At 48.0% G+C, this 25828-nt stretch overlaps 1 protein-coding gene across 3 annotated transcripts in view; it reads left to right on the plus strand.

The window, feature by feature from the left end:
* Positions 1–25828, plus strand: part of LOC137615398 (coiled-coil domain-containing protein 77-like) — a 150965-nt gene that overhangs the window by 14478 nt on the left and 110659 nt on the right. For all 3 annotated transcript variants that reach the window (XM_068345248.1, XM_068345246.1, XM_068345247.1), the window contains exon 2: positions 21636–21708. In XM_068345248.1, the coding sequence (XP_068201349.1) occupies positions 21636–21708 (73 nt within the window). The remainder of the gene's footprint in view (positions 1–21635; positions 21709–25828) is intronic.

Genomic DNA, 25828 nt, shown 5'->3' on the forward strand with positions numbered 1-25828 from the left:
GAGCTCTCCAGGGGAGTCCCTCTCGAAAGACACTCCAACCGGCCAGTGTCGTTCTCGTCCTCGGAGATTCTCTGCCAGGAGAAGGTAGCGAAGTGTGCCATGCAGGCCACTCCGTGGCTGGATATCTGGCTAGGATCTCTTGGCATCCTGATACGATCCGAAGACTTGTCTAAGGAGAGTACCAGGAAGGCCTTGGAGACCTTCTTTCTTTCAGGCACTTGTACCATCGAGTTTCTGGCCCACCAAGTCTCGAACTTGTGGGCTAACACTATCCTGAAACGCCGTGATACGGTGTCTGAAAGATTCAACTCGAAGGTCCCCAACACCGAGGTCAGTAAGCTCAGACATTCCTCCCTTTTGGGGAGTACTGTAGTCTGTTTGAGCCGAAAGATGTAGAGCAGGCGGCTGAGAGGTGGAGGAAGTCCAACCAGGACTCCCTCCTCCAGAGGGCTTCAACATCAAAGCCCTATAAGCCCCCAGCACCTCGGCATCCTCGCCCTGCAAAGACGACAAAGCCGGCAGTAGCAGCAAAGGCAGCGGTGTCCAAACAGCCCTTTCCCGTCTAGGACAGGAAAGGCAAGAAGTCCTCCAGGGGAGGCAAAAATCCTAGGGGGAGTGGCCGAGGCCGCAAACGCTAGGATTGGCAGTCCCCCCGCACGTCCACCAGTGGGGGGATGCCTCCAAAGTTGCGCGAACAGGTGGCAGCAACTCTGGGCCGATTCCTGGACGATCTCCGTGATCAGCCAAGGATATCACGTCCCGTTCATAATATCTCTTCCTCCCCTGACAGTGAATCCAGTGTCGTTGAACTCTCTTGCCATGGGATCGGCAAGAGGGCAAGCCCTTTGGGCAGAAGTCGAGACCATGTTGAAGAAGGACGCTCTCCAAGAGGTCGTCGACGGGTCCCCAGGCTTTTACAGTCGACTCTTTCTTGTAAAGAAGGCGTCTGGAGGCTGGAGACCAGTCATCGACCTCTCAGCTCTGAACAGGTTTGTCAAGCAGACCCTGTTCAGCATGGAGATGGCAGACACGGTCAGACTTGCAGTGAGACCGCGAGACGTCATGTGCACACTGGATCTGAAGGACGCGTACTTCCAGATCCCAATCCATCCGTCTTCAAGGAAGTACCTAAGATTCAGCCTAGACAACAAGATCTACCAGTTCAAGGTGCTGTGCTTCGGTCTCTCAACAGCACCTCAGGTTTTCACCAGAGTGTTCACCCTAATATCTTCGTGGGCACACAAGATTGGCATCCGTCTCCTCCGTTATCTGGACGACTGGCTGATCTTAGCAGACTCGGAGTCAACCGTTCTTGGACACCGACACAAACTTCTGGGGATTTGCCAAGATCTAGGGAGCATGGTAAATCTCGAGAAGTCTTCTCTGCTTCCTACCCAAAGACTGGTATATCTAGGCATGATATTGGACACCAATCTCCACAAAGCCTTCCCATCAGACGACAGGATAGCAAGGCTGAGGGAGGTCGCAAATCCTTTCCTCAGACGAGACGAACTCCCAGCCCATTCGTGGTTACGTCTCCTCGGCCATCTCTCATCCTTGGTTCGTCTAGTTCCCAACGGTCGTCTCAGGATGAGATCCCTGCAATGGCGACTCAAGTCCCGTTGGAGTCAAGGACACGATTCCCCGGACGTCTTGATCCCTATGGGTCTCGCGGAACGGACGGACCTTCAGTGGTGGGTGGCAGACGAGAACCTACGAAAGGGAGTGGATCTTCTCGTCCTCCCCCCGGATTTGATGCGGTTTTCGGACACCTCAAAGAAAGGGTGAGGGGCCCACGTTCTGAACCACAGGACCTCAGGCCTATGGTCAGAATTAGAAAAGTGCCTCCATATAAATCTGTTAGAAATGAAGGCCGTTTTTCTGGCCCTTCAACAGTTCCAACAGCACCTGGCGGGTCACTCTGTGGCGGTGATGAGCGACAACACCACAGTAGTGGCTTACATCAACAAGCAGGGAGGTACCTTTTCAGAACAGCTATCCCATCTTGCAGTAGAGATACTGAGATGGACCGAAGTCCTCTCGATTCCACTTTTGGCTCGCTTCATTCCGGGCAAAAGGAATGTGCTCACCGACAGTCTGAGGAGAGCGTCTCAGATAGTGAGTACCGAGTGGTCTTTGGATCGTCAAGTAGCCAACAAAGTCCTGACTTTGTGGGGTTCCCCGACTGTGGATCTGTTTGCGACAGCGTTGAACTTCAAACTGCCGCTGTACTGCTCCCCAGTCCCGGACCCCAAGGCTCTCTGGCAAGATGCTTTCCAACAACGGTGGGACAACATCGACGTATACGCCTTTCCCCCCGTTCTGTCTGATGAGGAGGGTACTCAACAAGACCAGACTATCGGTAACCTCTCGATGACTCTCATAGCTCCGCTGTGGCATCACGCGGAATGGTTCCCGGACCTTCTGCAACTCCTTACGGAGCCTCCGAGAGAGCTCCCTCCGCGACACGAGCTACTCAAACAACCACACGCCAACATCTTTCACAAAGCCGTAGCTTCGCTTCGGCTTCACGCCTGGAGACTATCCAGCATCTCCTCGCAGAGAGAGGATTTTCCCAACAAGTTGCGGAAAGGATGTCTGGACACCTACGAAAGTCATCCGTAGGGGTCTACCGGGTGAAGTGGAGAGTTTTCTGTGGTTGGTGTCGTGAAAAGGGTATCTCTCCACTCAATGCCACTATTCCAGCAATAGCGGAGTTCTTCGTGCACTTGCGAGAAGAAATGCACCTTTTAGTCTCGGCAGTGAAAGGCTATCGCTCAGCCTTAAGTCTAGCCTTCAGGCTCAAAGGAGTGGACATTTCTTCTTCACTAGAACTTTCCCTACTCATACGTAGTTATGAACTTATCTGCCCTCAGTCGGAAGTGAGACCTCCTCCATGGAACGTGGTTCGAGTTCTCAGGTCTCTTAAGAGACCTCCCTACGAACCATTACGCCAGGCTTCAGATCGCCACCTAACTTGGAAGACGGTGTTCCTACTAGCTTTGGCGTCAGCCAAGCTCGTTAGCGAACTTCATGGTCTCTCGTATGACATCGCCCATTCAATGGGATGGGGGAGGTAACGTTCAACTTTGTCCCTGAGTTTTATTGCTCAGACTCAGAATCCGGGAGTGCCGGACCCTCGGTTTGATTCCTTCCGGATTTCGAGTCTTCGTTCCGTAACAGATGACCCAGACCATCTCCTACTGTGCCCAGTAAGGAGTCTGAGGCTATACCTGAAGAGAACAGCTGCAGTTCGTCCCCAAGTGCAGGCATTGTTTGTTAGCACTGGGAGATCGAAGAGGAGGGTTACCAAGAACACCATCTCAGCATGGATTCGAAAGGCAATCCATCTGTCCCTGAATCCAGACCCTCCTCCATCACGTCGTCCTAGAGCTCATGATGTCAGGGGAGTAGCTATGTCCCTGGCCTTCAAGAAGAACTTCTCAGTGACACAGGTTCTACAAGCAGGGGTGTGGAAGCGTCATACGACCTTCACAGCCCACTACCTGCAAGACATGACCCACAGGAGGCTCGATACTTTTTCTATCGGCCCTGTGGTGGCTGCACAACAGCTGGTTTAAACCTCAGGCTCCTTAATGGACACGTAGCAGAGGGTTGAGGGCATTGTTACCCGGTTTTAGTCTGCATGAAAGAAAGGGTATGTCTGGCCCTTATTGTTTTCTTTATCCTCCCCTCTCTTGGGGAAAGCAGCATCCTGGGTTCTCTGCACAGCAGACCTCAAACCACTGCAGGTAAACCATGTTCCCTTGTGTTCCTAGTACTGTATTAAGTTAATACTGTCGCGTCCCCATACCCTGACGAGGTGGTATTGGGAGAGTCTTAGCCTAAAGTTTCCATCTAAAGAACTTACGGTCAACTTCCTAGGATGAGTCACACTTTTTTCCTTCACATACAGCTTACGTAGGCCTCAGCTCTCGCATAGCAAGGTGCGAGCGAGGTGCAGGGACTCTTTATTGTTGAGTGCTGACACGCTCAGATAATGAGTCCCCGGGCAAAGCCAAAAGCCAGTATGGTTGGGACTTATTCCACCCTTCCTAAGGGTTAAGTCACCCACTTTAAATAGTGTGGTTTGTATTCCAGTTACGGAACAAATGACAAATTCGGAGATAATTTGTATTTTTCCTAACTATACAAACCTTAGCTATTTAATCAAACTTGCCCACCAGCCCTGTCCCCCATGATGTCCTACCTCTAAGCAAAGTGAGCTTACAACACAGGTGTGTGAGGGGGGAGGGTAGCTAACTACCCTCCCTACCCCCTGCTAACTAGCGGTGGGGTAGTAAACCCTCGTTAAAATTTTAATGGCTCGTCCTTTCAGCTACGCCGAAAGTAATTACCCACTTTGAATAGCTAAGGTTTGTATAGTTAGGAAAAATACAAATTATCTCCGAATTTGTCATGTCCCACCTCATTCCCCTTTTAAGTCTTGACCTTGAGTAAGTGATGCAAGTCACGCTGACCCAGCCGCCCTTACCAAGTTGGATGGGATACTGCCAGCCATACAATATTACCAGAATTCCACAATTTCCTTAATTCTGGTTGTAACCAAACAGCAACAGATTAAACCCATTTAAATGACTTTGGTTTGTGTAGCTAGGAAAACAAACAAAATATTTGGTGAAAATCTGTAGTATTTTAGTTTAAAAACCTTTTTGTTCTGTAACTGGAATACAAATCACGCTATTTATTAGGGGTATTACTTCGGCGTAGCTGAAATGACGAGGCATTAAAGTTTAGAGAGGGTTAACTACCCACACCTCTAGTTAGCAGGGGGTAGGGGGAGGGGTAGCTTGCTACCGGCCCCACTCACACACCTGTGATTTAGCTCACTTTAATTTTGGCTTGGATGGTGAACAGACATTGCCACTCTTCATCCTTTGCCTTATTTGGACTGACATTTATCCTTTTTTTTTTTTTTTTTTTTTTTTTTTTTTTTCTTTCTAGTGTGTGTTTGTTGGTTGACTTCTGCAAGTATGCACGCCTGCCCTGGACTCACCGGCCGGCCCTGTGGAACTTTTATGTCGGTGGTGGAGACCGATCTCCACACCCTTTGTCCCACTTGCAGAGGTCAACGGTGTGATTGTGATAATAAGTGTAGTGAGTGGTCTTCCTCCCAGAGGAAGAGGTTTTGGCAACGGCGGAAGAAGTTTAAGCGGGATATTTCTTCTTCGAAGGTTCCTTCGAAGGGGGAAAAACCCAAGGCCTCTTCTTTCGTCTCCCAACCCTCCTCCGAAGCTCCTACTCGTTCGGTCTCTTCCGAGAGACCATCGAGTAGTAGCGTAGACTAATTTAATATCGGCCAACCCCGGTCCTCGAGAGATGGTGTTGCTTCCCCTAGCGAAGCGGCCCCACCTCTCCCCCTGGGTGAGGCCTTGTCACTAAGTTCTTTGTTACAGGTTTGGTCGTCCTTGGGGCTCTCGGGTCCGCCCTCCAAGGACGCATTGCTGCAAATCATCCACAGGGGTGCTAGTGTTCAGCAGTCATCATAGGAGGTAGATCCTCTGGCCTTTGTCGACGTTGTGGTGTCAGAGGTGTCGCCTATGATCTCATCTGACTCCTCTGCTCCTCCAGACTCTCCAGCTATTGCTGCCGACTTAGTTTCCCCCGTTCCTGATCATCCTTCGAGGGGGAAACTAACTCCGTCTGTCTCTCCTGCGAGTGTTTCTCCTCCTCGGGGGAGTTCACTCATAGAGACTCCTCTTCGAAGGGCTGCTGCGGCGTACGATCTGCTTGCTGATCCAACGGCCCCTAGAGGGCACCTTCGTCATAAAGCTCGCCCTCCACTTCGCCTTAGAAGTCTCCCTTCACCATCGGTGAAAAGGCGTCTCTTCGGCTCTTCTGCTTCGTCGTCGCAGTCGTCACCTGCAGAGGAGCCTCCGCTGTAGTCATCTTTTGGCCCTCGACCTTCGACCGTGCCTGGACCTGCTACAAGTCCTCCGACTTTGGTCCTGGACCTCTCTGCAGATCGTTCGGGATCTCTATTGGTGGATGCTCGCCCTTCCAAAGGGCACATCCCGGTTCCTGATCAACCATCCAACAGACTTGCCGACCTTCCATCGCCATTCCTGCTCCCAGTAAAGCCTCTTGAGGCCCCACCGAAGTGCACAGCTGCGCGCCATCGCCCTTCAGGTCGCCAACCTCCTGCAGTGCACCAGCGCTCACCAGCAGCCCGTCAGCACCAGTCTGCTTGTCAGCGCTCTACAACGCTTCGGCGCGCCCCTTCACCTGCTCGCCCTCATAGATGACAGCTGCAACATGCGCCTACGTGCTAATGCTCTCCTACGCGCCAGTGCTCTCCTGCGCGTCAGTGCTCTCCTGTGCGCCAGCGCTCTCCCGCGTGCCAGCATTCTCTTGGGCGCCAGCATTCTCCTGCGCGCCAGTGCTCTCCCGTGCCACATCGAGCTCCTGCGCGCCATCACTCCCCTGCGCGCATGCGCTATCATTCGCCCATGTGCGCGCTCCATCAGTTGCCCTTACGTACGGGCCATATATCTCCAGTGCGCCAGACCTCGCCTGCACGCTTGCCCATGCGCCAGCATTCTCCCGCACGCTTTCCATCTCTCTGCTACGCGCCAGCGCTTTCCTGCTGGCCAGATCTCTCCCACGCGCACGCACCAGATTGTGCGCACCCGACACTCGCCCACGCGTGTGCGCCAACATTTGCCACCAACACTCTACAGCTCTTGCCCGCACGCCACCACTCGTTTGTGCGCTCCAGCCAGCTCTCACCTGCGCTCCAACTCTTACCTGCGCGCCAATTCTCACCTGCGCGCCAGCGCTCACCAACACGAGTAAAGGAACTGCACTCAGGTCACCATCGCCTCACTCCCCTCCCCGGAAACGCCTTTCAGCACGCCCATCGCGCAAAGGGGAGCAGGCTTCTGCAGAGGGTTTCAGGATCTCCAAACTGCCGCCTTCTAAGTCGGACCCACCTTTAAAGAAATCTCGCAGGGAACCTTCGGTCCCTTTCTCTTCAGGGATCTCTCTGACAGTGTATTGGTCAGTCAGCAGCCATGGTTCAGGCCCTTAGTCAGAGCTGTAGCACAGGGCCGCTCATCGAAGCAGCCTATAGCTCCAGACTCTTGACACAGAACCATGGCTTCTTCCACCCCCTGAAGAGGAAAAGAGGAGTCTCTGACGTGGTCATTTCCTCAAGGGTAAAACTAACTCCAGTCAGGCCATCAAGGCTAGTCCCGCCTGTATCTTCTTCTCCAGGATACTCTCTCACCTCACCTTTGCCAAGGGAGTCGCGTGGGGAAGGACCTCCTCCATTCCACTGTCAGAGGAATCCTCCCCTAACGCAGAGAGTTCCCGATCAGAGATCAGGAAGGACACGACATCCAGGCCTTCGATGTTAGAGTCCTACCTCCTTCCTCGGAAGGTTGCCCAAAGACTCCAAGACTTTGCCAAAGTCCTCCACGAGGACTACCAAGACGGAGACAGTTAGCCACTCGAGATGTCCGCGACCCATCCCGGAAAGAGCTCTCATGGTTGGAAGATAGAGACTTCGCTGCAAGTCTGATGTCGGAAGGAGAGCAAAAAGAGTCAGAACATGCATTCTGGCAGGTCCTGACTCTTATAAGGGTTCTCAACGGGTTTACCGACTCAGCGATCTCCCCTCAGGAGGGCAAGGACACGGTCTTAGACCGTGTCTTTGGCATCCAGAAGCCGTCAAAGACCAGTGCAGCCCTGCCTTGGTCTCAAGGGTTGAAAGGTGCCAAGGCTAAGATCGCCCTACAGCTCTCCGAGTATGCCTCCTCCCAACGTTCCGGCTCTACCAACAAGCTCCTCTCACTTCCTCGTGTCCAACAGAGGAGGTACTTCGAGATCCTGGAGAAGCTTAGTCCAGCTCTTCCTCTCTACCATTCTTTGGAAGAGCTCACTAAGGGAGTCTCTAGAGAGACCCTCCAGCCGGCAGGTTTCGTTCTCGGCGGCCGAGATCCTTAATCAGGAAAAGGTCACGAAGTACGCTATGCAGGCTACTTCGTGGCTTGTTATCTGCTTAGGGACCTTGGGAATCCTGGTGCGAACTGAGAATTTCTCCAAGGAACGTACCAGTAAGGCAGTGGAGACTTTTCTTCTCTCTGCCACTCAAACGACCGAGTTTCTCGCCCACCAAGTTTCAAACTTGTCGGCGAATACCATCTTGAAGCGTCGAGACGCAATGTCTGAGAGATTCCACCAACAAGTCCCCAACTTCGAGATAGCAAGGCTCAGACATTCCTCTCGAGAGGGAGCCCACCTGTTTGAACCTAAGGACGTGGAACATGCTACATAGACTTGGACATCCAAGCCCTATAAACCACCAGCTCTTCAGCAGCCCCGTCCAACCAAGACCATGACGACCAAATCGCCCTTTCCTGTCAGGGATAGGAAAAGCGCTAAGTCCTCCAGGGGAGGGAAGAATCGTAGAGGGAGCAGCCGAGGCCGCAAACGCTAGGATAGGCCCTCCCCCTGCTTCTCCACCAGTGGGGGGATGCCTACAAAGTTGCTCGGAAAGGTGGAAGCAACTTGGGGCCGAACCCTGGACAATCTCCGTGATTCGTCTAGGGTATCGCGTCCCGATCATAACATCTCTCCCTCACCTGACCAGGAATCGAGTGTCAATAGACTCCTTTGCAATGGGATCAGCAAATTGGCCGGCCCTTCAGGCAGAAGTCCAGACCCTGTTGAAGAAGGGCGCTCTCCAGGAGGTCCTCGATGGGTCCCCAGGCTTCTTTAGTCGACTCTTTCTTGTAAGAAAGGTGTCTGGAGGCTGGAGACCAGTCATCGACCTTTCAGCTCTGAACAAGTTTGTCAAGCAAACTCCGTTCAGCATGGAGACGGCAGTCACGGTTAGACTAGTGGTAAGACCACAGGACTTCATGTGTACACTGGACCTAAAGGACGCGTACTTCCAGATCTCAGTCCATCCGTCTTCAAGGAAGTACTTGAGATTCAGCCTAGACAATAGGAAATACCAGTTCAAGGTGCTGTGCTTCGGTCTTTCCACAGCACCTCAAGTTTTCAACAGTGTTTGCCCTAGTGTCATCTTGGGCACACAGGATTGGCATCCATCTCCTCCGCTATCTGAACAACTGGCTAATCCTAGCAGACTCGGTGTCAACCCTTCTTCAACACTGAGACAAACTTCTGAGACTAAGCCAAGATCTGTGGATCATGGTAAATCTCGAGAGGTCATCCCTGCTTCCTACACAGAGACGGGTATACCTAGGCATGATATTAGACACCAATCTCCACAAAGCCTTCCCATCAGACGACAGAATAGCAAGGCTGAAGAAGGTCGCAAGACCCTTCCCCAGACGAGAAGAACTTCTAGCCCAGACGTGGTTACGTCTCCTCGGTCACCTTTCATCACTGGCCCGTCTAGTTCCCAATGTTCGCCTCAGGATGAGATCCCTCCAGTGGCAACTCAAGTCCCGGTGGAATCAGAATCTCGATTCCCCGGACATCAGGATCTCCATGGAATCAGCGGAACTGACGGACCTCGAATGGTGGGTAGCAGACGAGAATCTACGAAAGGGAGTGGATCTTCTCGTCCTCCCCCGGGATTTGATGCTGTTCTCAGACGTTTCAAACAAAAGGTTGGGCGGCCCACGTGCTGCACCACACGACCTCAGGCCTCAGATCAGAGTCAGAAGAGTACCTCCACATAAATCTCCTTAAGATGAAGGCCATCTTTCTGGCCCTTCAACAGTTCAAACAGTTCCTGGTGGGCCACTCAGTGGTGGTGATGAGCTGCAACACCACAGTAGTGGCTTACATCAACAAGTAAGGAGGTACTTTTTCGCAGCACCTATCCCATCTAGCAGTAGAGATACTTAGATGGGCTAAGATCCACTCGATATCACTATCAGCATGCTTCATTCCCGGCAAAATGAATGTGCTCGCTGACAACCTGAGCAGAGCATCTCATCTCAGATAGTGAGTACCGAGTGGTCTTTGGATCATCTGGTAGCCAACAAAGTCCTGACTTTATGGGGTTCTCCAACAGTGGACCTCTTCGCAATGGCCCTGAACTTCAGTCTCCCGTTGTATTGTTCCCCAGTCCCAGACCCCAAGGCTCTCTGGCAATATGCATTCCAACAACAGTGGGATGACATCAACGTTTACGCCTTTCCCCCGTTCTGTCTGATGAGGAGGGTACTCAACAAGGCCGGAACATCGGTCAACCTTTCAATAACCCTTATAGCTCCGCTATGGCATCACGCAGAATGGTTTCCAGACCTCCTGCAACTCCTAACGGAGCCACTAAGAGAACTCCATCCACGACACAATCTACTCAAACAACCACATGCCAACATATTCCACAAAGCCGTAGCTTCGCTACAACTTCACGCCTGGAGACTATCCAGCATTTCCTCTCTCAGAGAGGATTTTTGCAATAAGTTGCGATCAGGATGTCTGGACACCTGCGAAAGTCATCAGCAGCAGTCTACTAGGCAAAGTATAAAGTCTTTTGTGGTTAGTGTCATGGAAGGGGTATCCCTCCTCTCGATGCCACTATTCCAGAAAAGGAGTTTCTCGTATATTTGCATGAAGAAATGTGCCTGTCAGTCTCGGCAGTTAAAGGCCATCGCTCAGCCTTAAGCCTCGCCTTTAGACTGAAAGGAATGGACATTTCTTCATCGCTAGAACTTTCCTTACTCATACGGAGTTATGAACTTACCTGTCCTCAGTCGGAAGTGAGACCTCCCCCATGGAACGTGGTTCAAGTTCTCAGGTCTCTTAAGAGACCTCCCTATGAACCATTACGCCAGGCAACAGATCGCCACCTAACTTGGAAGACGGTGTTCCTGCTAGCTTTGGCTTCTGCCAAACGAGTCGGTGAACTTCGTGGTCTCTCATACGACATCGCCCATTCAAGGGGATGGGGAGAGGTAACGTTCAGCTTCGTCCCAGAATTTATTACCAAGACTCAGAACCCAGGAGTAGCGGATCCACGATTCGACTCCTTCCAGATTTCGAGTCTTCGTTCAGTAAGAGATGACCCTGATTATCTCTAACTCTGCCCAGTGAGGAGTTTGAGGCTGTACCTTAAGAGAACAGTCGCAGCCCGTCCTCGTGTGCGTGCACTCTTCGTCAGCACAGAAAGGACCAAGAGGAGGGTCACCAAGAACACAATATCAGCATGGATTCGTAAGGTCATAGACCATGCTCTGAATCCAGACCCTCCTCCTTCACGTAGCCCAGAGCTCAGGCATTCAAGAGAAACTTCTCAGTGATGTAGATTCTTCAGGCTGGGTGTGGAAACGTCAAACTACGTTCACATCCCACTACCTGCAAGACGTGACCCGCAGGAGACTCGATACGTTTTCTATCGGTCCTGTGGTGGCTGCACAACAGCTGGTTTAAGACCAAAAGCTCCTTGTTGGACAAGTAGCAGAAGATTGAGGGAATCCCACCTGGTTTTAGTCTGCGTGAATGAAAAGGTTTGACTGGCTCTCATTCTTTTCTTCATCCTCCCCTCTCTTGGGGAAAGCAGCATCCTGGGTTCTCTGCACAAGCTGACCTCAAACCACTGCAGGTAAACCATGCTCCCTTGTATACCTAGTATTAAAACTAATACTGTTGCGTTCCCATACCCTAGCGAGGTGGTATTGGGAAAGTGTTGGTTACAACAGTTTTTCCTTCTAAAAGACTCAATAATTTTACCTGGACGGTCACATTTCTATATATCTCAACACATAGCTTGCGTAGGTCGCGGACCTTGCGTAGCAAGGTTTTAACGAGGTGCAGGGGCTCCTTATTTTTGAGTACTGACATACTCAGATAAGGAGCCCCTGGGTAAAGCCAAAAGCCAGATTGGCAGGGACGTCCACCCTTCGTAATGGGTGAGTCACCCCTAATAAATAGCATGGTTTGTATTCTAGTTACGGAACAAATGACAAATTCGTAGATAATTTGTATTTTTCCTAACTATACAAACCTTAGCTATTTATACAAACTTGCCCGCCAGCCCTATCCCCCTTGAAGTCCTACCTCCAAGCAAAGTGAGCTAAATCACAGGTGTGTGAGTGGGAGCGGTAGCATGCTACCCCCCTACCCCCCGCTAACTAGCGGTGTGGGTAGTTAACCCTTGCTAAACTTTAATGGCTCGTCATTTCAGCTACGCCGAAAGTAATACCCCTAACAAATAGCTAAGGTTTGTATAGTTAGGAAAAATACAAATTATCTACGAATTTTTCATTTCTTCCATCAGATCAAGCCTTGAAATTAGCTCTTGTCACTCTTTTTCTGTCTAGCACTGTTAATATATGAATACAGTATCCATCCACTCAAGGTCTTTATCTGTTCCCCTTCTCAATGAAGATTATGGGCCTTCAGGCAGGTATTCATCCTGCTACATCTGATTTTTAAGATTTTTACACTTGATCACCTCATTTCTAAGCAAGATTATTTGTAATGAATCATAGAATTTTGTAGTCACTTTATATCAGAATTTTCAGCCACTTTCTTTTACTACCTTAGTTAATTCTCTGTAAAATACATTTTTCAATATTAAACTTACCCGATAATCATGTAGCTGTCAACTCCGTTGCCCGACAGAATTCTACGGGAGGGATACGCCAGCTATCACAATACTAGAAGGGGGTGTACTCACCAGCGCCACCTGTGGCCAGGTACTACAGTACTTCTTGTTGACACCTCCTCAATTTTTCCTCTGTCGTGCTTCCGGCAAGACGTTCTGGGATACGCTTATGATCTTGGAGTATTTTCGCGGCTTTTGGTGAAGTATTTCTCTCAGATTTCGGCTGTCGCTTTGCTGGAAAACTTCTATATTAGCTTGGATAGCTATTATTTAGTTCTGATTAATGGTTAACGATCTTTTTGCTTGATTTGGAATCCCCACTTGGCTAACTCTTTGATTCAAGATGTCTGACATTTCACAAGCCCCACCCCATAGACGATGTGGGTCTTGTAATAGGCGTATTCCGAAGGCCTCGGTAGATCCTCACACCGCTTGTTCTGACTGTAGGGAAAGACCCTGTCAGTTGGAAGATCGATGTGAGGAATGCGCCGGACTTTCGGAACTTGATTTTGTCCGATTTCTTAAGTATTCAACCAAGTTAGAGAGAGAGAGAGTTAGGAGGAGTTCTTCTCGCTCTTCACTTTTTTCCTCACCTCATGATCCCCTACCTTTTCCTCCCCCTGTAGTGGCTACCCCCGAACCTACTATTTGCCCTCAACCTGATATGTCTGTTGTTTTGCGTGCCATTCAGGCTTTAGGTGACAAAGTGGAGTCGGTGGTTAGTGATCATAAGTCTCTTGTGGCCGAAGTCAAGGAACTTAAGGTCAAGAGTGCAGTGGGTGGTAATAGTGCCAGTGCTGTGACGAGTGCTAGTGTCAGTGCAGTGCCAAGTGCTAGTGTCAGTGTCAGTGTGGTGCGTGAGGGTACTTCTGTGCGTGCCAGTCGTCCTCCCAGTCCGGGACCTCTTGCAAGCTCCCAAGCCCAGGGGAGAAGCAATGTCGAAGGGCAAAAGGGTTCGGCAGGCCTTGATCGGCGCACAGAAGTATCCTCGGTGGTTGCGGGCGTGTCTTCCAGAGACCGTCACTCCCACCCGCAGACGATTGAGCCCGTCTTTTACTCGTCTGCTGAAGAATTGTCAGGGAGGAAACGTTGGACTCAGGTCTCAAGACCGCTCAAACGCAGAGTCCAGACCTCAAGAGCTCTACAACCTGGCTGCAGTCATTGGATCAGCTCTGACTCGCCGCAGTCATCAGTTGAATGCACACCTCCTAAGAGGAGTAAGGTGCTGCCGCAACAGATCTCTTCTGTTAAGGCTTTGCCTCAGCAGACCTTAGTGTCTGCCGACCCCAAGTTGACTCTACTGCAGTCCATGCAGTCACAACTTGCGGTCTTGATGCGTGAGTGTCAGGCTGAGAAGGTTACACCTCCTCCTGCGATCGCTCCGCCTAACCGCAGTCCTGTCTGCCAGGCGTACGATGTTGAGGCTCCTCAGGATACCTTACCACGTACTGAGTTGCCAGTTTCCAGTGGTGTGCAGCTACCTCCGCCTTCCTTAAGGCAACCTCAGCAATGGGAACAGGAAGCTTATACCTTACTTCCTCCGCTTCCACTTGCGGTTCCACCAGTGAGGCAACACTCTCTTGAGGTACAACAACCTCTCCCATCCATGAGGCAGACTCCTCAGCTCTCGCTGCAACGACCTCAACCCTCCTCAAGGCGAGAGCCTCAACACCTTAGCCTTGCGCCTCAGGAACCTCAACTCGCGAGACAATTACTGCGTTCTGCGCAGCCACTACCTCAACGCTCGCAGCTCACACCTCAGGAACCTCAACTCGTTCCTCAGGAACCTGCTACTGCGCATCCACCAATCTTACAGCAAGCGCAACTCTTGAGTCAAGACACTCATGCCAGGAGTCAGCCTCCTCCACCCATGCGCCTACCTTCTGCTACTTCTTTTGACCAGCCTTTGCAGCCTGAGCCTCAGGTGTTGCCTCAACAGAGACTTGAGGATGAAACCACAAGCGTTTTTGCTCCCGCTCGTGCAGATTCTGCTGTTCAGCATACCTTACCTCTCACTTCGCTACACTCTGGTGATGAGGTTTCTGATGATGAGGCTGCACACCTGGATCCCTCATCAGACGTGGATGAATCCAAGTCTTCTCCGCCTCCTATTGACTTTCGTAAGGTCTTGGCTCTTTTCAGAGAGGTATACCCAGACCATTTTGTCTCTGCTACCCCCCGCTCTCCGCCATCTGAGTTTTCGCTGGGCATGCAGCCAGCCAAGTCAACTTATACTAACTCGTCTTTGCAAGGTCCTCTAAGAGAGCGTTAAGAATTTTAGGGGAGTGGTTGCAGTCTAAGCAGCAACTAGGAAAGACTTCCTTTATGTTTCCTCCGACTAGGCTCACTTCTAAAGCGGGCGTTTGGTATGCCACAGGAGAGGAACCAGGCTTGGGAGTACCTGCCTCTGCCCAGGCTGACTTCTCAAGTTTGGTAGACTCTCCTCGTAGAACAGCAATGAGGCGCTCTAAGGTTTGCTGGACCTTCTCCGATCTAGATCACTTCCTAAAGGGTGTATTTAGAGCCTTTGAGATGTTCAATTTCCTAGACTGGTGCCTGGGGGCCCTTAGCAAGAAGACCTCCCCTGCGGACAAGGACTCAGCCATGCTCTTAATGTCCTGCATGGATAAGGCTATTAGGGATGGATCTGGCGAGCTTGCTTCAATGTTTGTGTCAGGAGTGCTTAAGAAAAGGGAGCAGCTTTGTTCCTTCCTTTCCTCCAGCATCACACCTTGTCAAAGGTCTCAACTCCTTTTCGCTCCGCTCTCTAAGTTCCTGTTTCCTGAAGAGCTTGTTAAGGACTTGTCTGCGGCCCTGATACAAAAGGACACCCATGATCTTGTGGCCTCATCTGCTCGTAAGACTAAGGTTGCTACCTCAGTCCCCAGGACTTATCGCACCCCAGTGGCTGATACTCCTGCTACGAGGTTTATTCCGCCCTTTCGTGGTAGAGCCCCCAGCCGAGGAAGCTCCCGTCCAGACTCTTCCAGGAGCAAGTCTAGGAAAGGTTCCAAGGCTTCTAAAGGCAAAAACTGACTCTCCTCCTCTCCAGACAGCAGTAGGAGCCAGACTCAAGATCTTCTGGCAAGCCTGGGAAAAGAGAGGTGCAGACGCCCAGTCTGTCAGTTGGCTGAGGGAGGGTTACAGGATACCATTCTGCCGCAAACCCCCTCTGACCACTTCTCCCATCAACCTCTCTCCCAACTACAAAGAAAAGGACAAGAGGCTAGCGTTGCACCAGGAGGTGTCGCTCCTGTTACAGAAGAAGGCAGTGGTTATAGTCCGGGACCATCAATCCCCGGGCTTCTACAACCGTCTCTTTCTGGTGGCCAAGAAGACAGGAGGTTGGAGACCGGTGCTGGACGTCAGCGCGCTCAATGCTTATGTCACCAAGCAGACGTTCACGATGGAGACGACGAAGTCGGTCCTAGCAGCGGTCAGGCAGGAGGACTGGATGGTCTCGTTGGACCTGAAAGATGCATACTTTCACGTTCCTATTCATCCAGACTCCCAACCTTTCCTGAGATTCGTTTTTGGAAAGGTTGTCTACCAATTCCAAGCCCTGTGTTTTGGCCTAAGCACAGCTCCTATGGTGTTTACGCATCTGATGAGGAATATAGCAAAATTCCTCCACTTATCGGACATCAGAGCCTCCCTTTATTTAGACGACTGGCTGTTGAGAGCCTCCACGAGTCGTCGCTGTCTGGAGAGTCTCAACTGGACTTTGGACTTGATCAAAGAACTGGGTCTGTTAGTCAATCTAGAAAAGTCCCAGCTCATTCCCTCCCAATCCATTGTGTACCTGGGAATGGAGATTCGGAGTCAGGATTTTCGGGCTTTTCCATCGGCCCCAAGGATAAGCCAAGCCCTAGATTGCATCCTGAGCATGCTGAAGAGGAGCAGTTGCTCGGTGAGACAGTGGATGAGTCTCACAGGGACCCTTTCATCGTTGGCCCTGTTCGTCGAGCTAGGGAGACTCCACCTCCGCCCTCTTCAATTCCATCTAGCAGCTCATTGGGACAAGGGTTTGACTCTCGAAGCAGTCTCTATCCCAGTCACCAAAGAGATGAAGACCACTCTCTTGTGGTGGAAGACCAATCTCCTTCTCAGGGAGGGCCTATCGTTGGCGATTCAGACCCCCAATCTTCATCTCTTCTCGGATGCATCGGACTCGGGCTGGGGCGCGACCTTGAACGGACGGGAGTGCTCGGGAACGTGGAACGAGGAACAGGAAACGCTCCACATCAACTGCAAGGAGCTACTAGCAGTTCATTTAGCCCTATTGAACTTCAAGTCCCTCCTGCTAGGCAAGGTGGTGGAGGTGAACTCCGACAACACCACAGCCTTGGCTTACATCTCCAAGCAAGGAGGGACCCATTCGAGGAGCCTATACGAGATAGCAAGGGACCTCCTCATTTGGTCAAGAAGTCTAAACCTCACCCTAGTTACGAGGTTCATTCAGGGCAACATGAACGTCTCAGCAGATCGCCTAAGCAGAAGGGATCAGGTCATCCCCACGGAATGGACCCTCCACAAGAGCGTGTGCAACAGACTTTGGACCTTGTGGGGTCAGCCGACAATAGATCTGTTTGCCACCTCCATGACCAAGAGACTTCCTTTGTACTGTTACCCAGTTCCAGACCCAGCAGCAGTTCATGTGGATGCTTTTCTGCTGAACTGGTCCCATCTCGACCTTTACGCATTCCCACCGTTCAAGATCATAAACAAAGTCCTTCAGAAGTTCATCTCGCACGAAGGGACACGGCTGACGCTGGTTGCTCCCCTTTGGCCTGCAAGAGAATGGTTCACAGAGGTACTACAATGGCTGGTCGACGTCCCCAGGACTCTCCCTCTAAGAGTGGACCTTCTACGTCAACCTCACGTAGACAGGTTGCACCCAAACCTCCACGCTCTTCGGCTGACTGCCTTCAGACTGTCGAAAGATTCGCTAGAGCTAGAGGCTTTTCGAAGGAGGCAGCCAGTGCGATTGCCAGAGCAAGGAGGGTATCCACTCGTAGAGTCTACCAATCCAAGTGGGAAGTCTTCCGGACCTGGTGTAGAGCCAATGCAGTTTCCTCTACCAATACCTCTGTGACCCAAATAGCTGACTTCCTATTACATCTTAGGAATGAGAGATCCCTTTCAGCTCCTACGATTAAGGGGTACAGGAGTATGTTGGCTTCAGTTCTCCGCCACAGAGGTTTGGACCTTTCTTCCAACAAGGACCTTCAAGACATCCTTAAGTCTTTTGAGACTTCTAAAGAACGTCGTCTACCCACTCCAGGCTGGAATCTAGACGTAGTCTTAAGGTTCCTTATGTCACCTAGGTTCGAACCTCTCCAGTCAGCTTCCTTCAAGGACCTTACCCTCAAGACTTTTTCTCGTCTGCCTTGCAACAGCTAAAAGAGTCAGTGAGGTTCATGCCTTCAGCAAGAACATTGGGTTCACATCCGAATCTGCAACATGTTCTTTACAGCTCGGATTCTTAGCTAAGAATGAACTTCCTTCACGTCCTTGGCCTAGATCGTTTGAAATACCTAGCCTCTCCAACATGGTAGGTAACGAGCTAGAAAGAGTTCTTTGCCCTGTCAGAGCTCTGAAATTTTATCTTAATAGGTCAAAACCTATTCGAGGACAGTCAGAAGCCTTATGGTGTGCAATCAAGAAACCTTCGAGGCCCATGTCCAAAAACGGGGTTTCGTATTATATAAGGCTTCTGATTAGAGAAGCCCATTCTCACTTAAAGGAGGAAGACCTTGCTTTGCTGAAGGTAAGGACCCACGAAGTGAGAGCCGTAGCTACTTCGATGGCCTTTAATAAAAACCGTTCTCTGCAGAGCATAATGGATGCAACCTATTGGAGGAGCAAGTCAGTGTTTGCATCATTTTATCTTAAAGATGTCCAGTCTCTTTACGAGAACTGCTACACCCTGGGACCATTCGTAGCAGCGAGTGCAGTAGTAGGTGAGGGCTCAGCCACTACATTCCCTTAATCCCATAACCTTTTTTTTTTAACCTTTCTCTTGAATGCTTTTATTGTTGTTTTTATGGTTGTTACGGTAGGCTAAGAAGCCTTCCGCATCCTTTTGATTTGGCGGGTGGTCAATTCATTCTTGAGAAGCGCCTGGGTTAGAGGTTGTGTAGAGGTCCTTTAGTAGGGGTTGCAGCCCTATATACTTTAGCACCTTAGAGTTGATTCAGCCTCCTAAGAGGAACGCTGCGCTCAGTAAGGAAGACGAACTTAAAAAAAAGGCAGAGTAACGGTTCAAGTCGACTTCCTTACCAGGTACTTATTATTTCATTGTTATTTTGAGATAACTGATTATATGAAATACGGGATACTTAGCTATCCTTTAATCTTGTACACTGGTTTTCACCCACCCCCCTGGGTGTGAATCAGCTACATGATTATCGGGTAAGTTTAATATTGAAAAATGTTATTTTTATTAGTAAAATAAATTTTTGAATATACTTACCCGATAATCATGATTTAATTGACCCTCCCTTCCTCCCCATAGAGAACCAGTGGACCGAGGAAAAATTGAGGAGGTGTCAACAAGAAGTACTGTAGTACCTGGCCACAGGTGGCGCTGGTGAGTACACCCCCTTCTAGTATTGTGATAGCTGGCGTATCCCTCCCGTAGAATTCTGTCGGGCAACGGAGTTGACAGCTACATGATTATCGGGTAAGTATATTCAAAAATTTATTTTACTAATAAAAATAACATTTTTTATACTAATTGTTGACTCTCTCTTGCTAGTACTGTGCACACACACACGCTAACTTAAAGAAAACCTTAAAGAATTTTTTGCCTACATTAACAGTGGAAAGACAATCAAAAACATTAGCCCATTAAGAGACTCGAAGGGTAATCTTATAACAAATTAATTGAAAAAAAGCCAAACCGATGAATGCTCATTTTACAACTATTCAGTAGGGAAGAATTAACAACCCACCCCAAACTTACTATCAATTATGAAGGGCCACTACCATTAAATAGGATCACCTTTACAATGGATGATGTCAAAAAGAAGTCTAAGGCACCAGGTCCAGATGATATTCATCCAAGAGAGATTATAGAACTAGAATAAGAGATAACCCCACACACTTACAAAATGTTCCGAAAGACAGCCAACGAAAAAAAGGCACCACAAGGATGGAAACTAGGCAAAGTTCCTCCAATCTACAAGAAGGGACAAAAATAAGAACCTGGCAACTACAGACATGTGTGTCTAAATTCAGTCCCTTCCAAATTTTTAATCAATTATAGTAGATTCGGTAGTAGAAGAACATAAAGAGAAAAACAATCTTCTGATAGACAGCCAACATGGTTTTAGACAAAAGAGATCATGTGTGACAAATCTTTTGGAATTTTTCCACATGTTTAGCATTTATGACAAAAGCAGGGCAATAGACATCACATACCTAGACTTTTAAAAGGCTTTTGACAAATTTCCTCATGAAAAAATTAATGGTCAAAATTAGAACACTAGGAATCATTGAAAAACCAGCTGAATGGATCGAAGATTGGCTAACAAGCCAAAAACAGAGAGCTGTAATCAAGGGAGTAGGCAGCTGTTCCAAGTGGAGTACTGTACCTCAACGATCCGTCCTTGTCTCATTGCTGTTTCTGATCTACATTAATGACATAGGTTTAGGATTAACTAGTAGAATAGCCAAATTTGGCGACGATACTAAACTAGGCATAAATGCTGCGAACTTAGAAGACGTAGAAGCCTTAAGAGAGGATCTAATGTAGCTAGGAGAATGGTCCAGAAAATGGCAAATGCCTTTCAACCGTGGGAAATGCATAGTCATGCACATAGTGTAGGTCATAGTAACCCACAATCAGAATACTCACTGCTGGGTAATAAATAGAAAGTATGGACCAGGAGGAAGATCTCTGTATTATTATCAGCAAGGATTTAAAGTCCACCAAGCGGAGCATAAAAGATGAAAAGAAAGCACAAAAACTAATAGGCTACATAAAGAGACAATTCAAATACAGAAACGAAGACACTGCACTACAGCTGTACAGTACACATCACTAGTAGGACCCCATATATAATACGGAGTACCGGTACAATTCTGGACTCCAAGTATTCAGAAGGATATAGATAGACTGGAAGCAGTACAATCTGGGGCCACCAAACTACTTCCAACAATAAGGCAATTTGCATATAGACAGAGGATGAAACGTATGAACTTATTTGATCTACAAACTAGATGACTAAGGGGACAGTTAATAGATGCATTCAGAATTCTTAAAGGAATAACAAATGTAAATTACAACAATCTATTCACGCTTAACACAAACTCGAATTGAAAAGATACAACACCTCTCAATGTGACAATTTCCTTCATTACAGAATAGCAAATACTTGGAATAGACTTCCAGCAGATGTAGTAAACAGTAACACGGTAAACGAGTTCAAGAATAAGTTAGACAAGATCGTTCATAAGAACTCTTTAGATGCTTAAACTAAATTGCTCTACCAATGAGTAAATGGAGTCTTTGAGACATTCTTGAGGGATTTTAAGGCATTGTATATACTGTATTCAAGTAATATATATTGAAAGCTGAGTGTAGGCTAAGTCAGTCCTTTAGAGATGACAAATTGTATTTTAAAAAGTCTTAAGAAAGACATGTCATCACTTTCATATGTTTGGGTCAGTTGAATGTTCTTCAGGGTATGTATAAATTTTTCTACAGTATACTGTACTGTAGTTCTGTATATGGAAAGGAAGGCCTCATTCAAGTTTGTGGGTACAAATTGAAATTCTTGTCCCATTAAAGCTAGATAGAGAACAATGGGAAGTATTCACTTCTACATTGGCTGTTTTGAAGTTTAGGACAAAACCCACATCTGAGCAAAGCTCAAATAATTGTACCATGTTTCTTAACAGTTATTCATGTTTAGTAATTGTTTATTCTAGTTAGCACTAGGTAAATGCATGTTTCTTTATGAAAGATTTTTAAACCAATGATTCATGTCCTAGTTATGTGATTGCATCCATACAGTACTTATTATAAAAATCATATCGCTTTTAGTTACTATCATTTACTCATTTTATTTTTCAGACTTGCCAGTTCACTTAAAAGGTTACAGAAACCAAGATCCAACAATGTGCATTACAGGTGCACAGGAGATCATGTAAGTGATCAAGTGTATGAATGTCATCACAGTGTTTAGTTGATTTCGTAAGACTAGTTTCTAGTTTCAAGTAGTGTACGGTTCCATTATTTAGTTAATCATACTGCGTATCTTAAAGGTAGATAGATTGATTCATAAAGGATCAACATTTCTAGGAGTGCTTATCCTAATGGTTAAAGTGTTTCAGAATAGTCACAAATTTTATGAAGTTGCTGAAAATTGGATAGTTAAGGAAAGGGTTGAGTACCAGAGTAACATGAACAGAATAGTGGAAGAGAAGTGGAGGGCAAAGAACACAAAAAATTTGCTGTGCCAATGTGAATGTTGTAAAAAATGAGAGGTAACACGTCAGAAATAGGCTAAGTAGATGAGGACTAACGTCTTATAGTAAGTTTGAGTCATGTCAAGTAATCACTTAATGCTTTAGCTCTGCTGAAGCTCCTGTATATATTTCATCTTGTCCTATTTGTTGAATTAAAAACAAATTATATTGAAATTTTTACGTTGGATGTAAATATGTATGCTGTCTTGAAGATATACATTAATTGAAAGCCAAAACTTCCTAAGGTAAAGGTAAGGATATAATTAGTTAGATGTTGGGATCATAACTATCAAAACAACAACTATGTTGAGCTATTACTGTAAACCATTGTAATTGTATTGCCTTTTATTATGGTTTATATTAGTTTTGGAAGCACAGTATTTATGTTAAGGGAGATTTGCTTTAGAACCCAAAAGTCCAAGTTTAGAGCATGTTATTTTAGTTGGTAAGTTTATAGCTTCAAGGTAATTAAGGCATATGTCCTACCTTACAACATCTCCACTTTGAAACTGAAACGTTCATTTGCTTTGAAACTGAGACTTTCATTTGACTACTTGTGGTCTTTGTGCTCTTGAGAAAGGGATCAACTATATTAGTTTTTCCAATTTCTCTATCTTTGTTACTAATACAGAACCTCATTTACACCAAGCTTACGAGTGGGTTGGTGACTGAAACTTGGCCTCTGCTCATCATCACTCGTGTTGACTTGTATAGTGGTAGCAAACATCTCAATGCGATATCCATGATCTCCAAAATCTCCTTACTTGGTTTCTTTCACTCTCCACTCATCTCTTAGAGTTTGGCAAGTGAATGGAATGGTACAAAGTACTGTATTGTACTGTCAAAAGTCCTACAACTAATGACAATTACAAGAAGGTAGCATAGTCGGTTGTAATAAATCATATTTGATTTTACACAAATACAAAATGTCGTCCTTTACTATAGGAGAATAGATAACAGTGAAGCTGGAACATAGCAGTTAAAATTTTAAAGAGGTGTAAAACACAGACGGTTAATTACCTATTGGTAGTGGGGAGGTCAACTGGCGGAGCTAGTTTTGAAGAATTTTTACTAATTCTTTACTTTTTCTTGACAGCATTTTTGCTTTGCGTGATTACTTTTATCAAGGATGCCGCCTGTTATGCAGAAATGTCCAGGAGTTCTGCCCAAAACCTGTGGTACTTTCATGAATGTCTGTGATGCAGATCATCATCAGTTGTGTCCTCAATATTGAGGGCATGCTTGTTCTCAAGTTTACCCTTGTAATGATTGTGGAGAATGGCCATCCTCCCAGTGAGAGAAGTATGGTAGGAGGAGGAAGAAGCAGCCTAAGAAGGATTCTTCACCTTCTGGGTCATCTTTGAAGTCAAAGAAAGTTCTTCCACCCCCAGTACTCTTGCGTCTGAATCTTCTCCCTTGACTTCCTCTGGGGGCCAATCTAGTAAGAGTGGTGGCCCTTTAACCTTAAGGTAAGCCCTGAGGCTGGGAGGTCTGTCTGTTTCCCCTAGCAAATCGTCAGGGCCTCCACCTCAGGGGAAGTCCTTTTCTTTTCATAGGACTGATGCTCTTCATATGCTGTGGCCCTTCTTATGTATCCAAGGTTCCTTTCGGAGGAGAAGCTTCAGTAGTTCCTTGCATCCTGGGGTTGAGCTTAGTGCTGCCTCTCTGGAACCTGTACCCCATCCTTCTAAGGACTTGTCATCTGTTCAGTGGGCAGATTACCCTCGCCCTTCTTGGAGCTTGCCTCCTGAACATTGCTCTTTGGAGCATGCTCTCTGGGATGCTGCACAACATCGGCACAACATCGAGGTCTCTTTCATCTTCCAAAGAGGACTCGCCACCCAGATGCCCTTCTCCTAGGACTTAAGCTTCCAGACCTTTGTCCTTGCACTTCTCTAGACAACGAGCACTTCCCCACATTGCCCATCTCATCTTAGACCTTTGCCTTGCAGTTCCACACAAGCTTCACCTTTGACCTCTTCTCCAGATCAGGTTCCTGCTTCTTGTGTGCTTAGTCTATCCCTTCACATGATTCTGTTCCTCACAGGCATAGAACATCAGCTTCACAATCATCTAGATGTTCTTCCTCAGGGAGCTCTATCTCTCCTCCTTGCGTGCGTCTTCTAGACGCTCTTTGAGATGCTCTTCATCATCTTGCCTGCCTTCTGATCATCAGGTTCTGTCTTGTCGAGCCTAATCTGTCAGATGTTCTGCAATCCTCTCTCCTAGATGCACCACGCTTTGTTGTTCGCGCTACACTCACCACTTCACTTTCCTTTGGGGCAAGCAAAGCTCTTCTAGATATTTGCCTCACTTTAAGCACTCTCCTCCCTTGAACTCAGTGTTCAAGTGATCATTCCTCCTTAAAGGACAGCGTTCGCTCGTCTCATGATTGTTGGTGACATATCTCGTCGAATCGCTACAAGCGTTCTCCCGCAGAGCAAGATACTCTTGTTTCTCCAGGTCGTGCTAGACACGAAGGTCGTTATTACCAGCTATCTTATTCTTCTGCAAGGCACTCTCCTTCAGATCACTATGAGTGGTCGTTGCCTTTTCAATGCAATTGCTCCTCTCCGGAAGGGGGAAGTTGGTGTACAAGAGCCCTCTCTGATCCTGCTTCCCTTTACAGACCAACGAAGCCGCACTGGTCAAGTAAAACATGTGCCTGGAGGATGTTACAGACACCCATCCTAGACTCACCATAAGGGACTAATCGCCAGTGTGCACAAGGCACACAACAGGTAAGCCCTTTCCACGGGAACCTTCCCCTTCAGAGGAGGAGTTGCAGCTGCTCTCCCAAGCAAGTTTGCAGGCTTCTTGGAGGGAGAATCCTACTTCTCCCCTTTCATCATTCAACATTTCCCCCATTAAGTTGAGCTCTAAGAGGCATAATGGACAAAATCCCTGTCACACCTCTAGAAGTGACATTCTTGTCAGAACCCACAAAGGTTCTCTTTCAGTAAGGGAGATCTCATTGTTGGAGAATTATTGTTTCTCACAATTGACTTTTCTACAGAACATCTGCCACCAGTGAAAAAGAGGAGGCCAATCCTCTACTAGACTGCAGCCCTCCAGACAGTGTGCCAGTAGACTGGAGGACAAACATCCAGCAAATTCTCTCTCTTATTGACCAGTGACCATAAGAGACAGAGCAAGGCCTGCAAGACTGGTCCCAAGGCTACATGTCATCTGGATCTTAGGCTTTCCTGCCATCTGCAAGTTGTTAGGATGTCAGATCAGTATACATCAGTGGTTTCTGGTCCTTCAGAAGCAGACAAAGGAGAGAGCATCAACTTGCTTAAAAATTCTCCTCTGCATAAGAAAGGTGAATGGCCTTGGAGAAGCAGTGACCTCACCTCCAAAAAACAGGACTCAGCATTTGATCTGAGCCATCTCCTGAGTGTCGCCAGATCCAAGCTTGAACTTTCCTGGTCAGTTTTGGGGCATGGAAGGACTAGGCAAGATGGAGTCCCAGGTCTCTGGTTCCAAGGACTAGCTTAGGGTGGGGAGATCCTCTTACTTGATCCCAGCAGCATTCCCAAGGCAATGTGAGTACTACCGTACACAGGAGGCTCTCACCTCCCCTCTTCCACTTGATCCTGCAGTAACATCGCTAAATCCAGACTGTTCTTCAGAATGTTTAACTGTAGTTCCCGTTACCTTCTCGGTGGCAGAGACGTAGAGCATGGAGGTCACAACAATGGTGATGATGCAGGCAGCCTCCTGGATAGACCACTGGTCTGGCACCATCGGCTTCTTGGTAGACACCAAAGATATAACCAATCCAAGTAAGAAGCG

Source organism: Palaemon carinicauda, chromosome 21 (assembly GCF_036898095.1).
Source record: "Palaemon carinicauda isolate YSFRI2023 chromosome 21, ASM3689809v2, whole genome shotgun sequence".
Classification (NCBI taxonomy): Eukaryota; Metazoa; Arthropoda; class Malacostraca; order Decapoda; family Palaemonidae; genus Palaemon; species Palaemon carinicauda.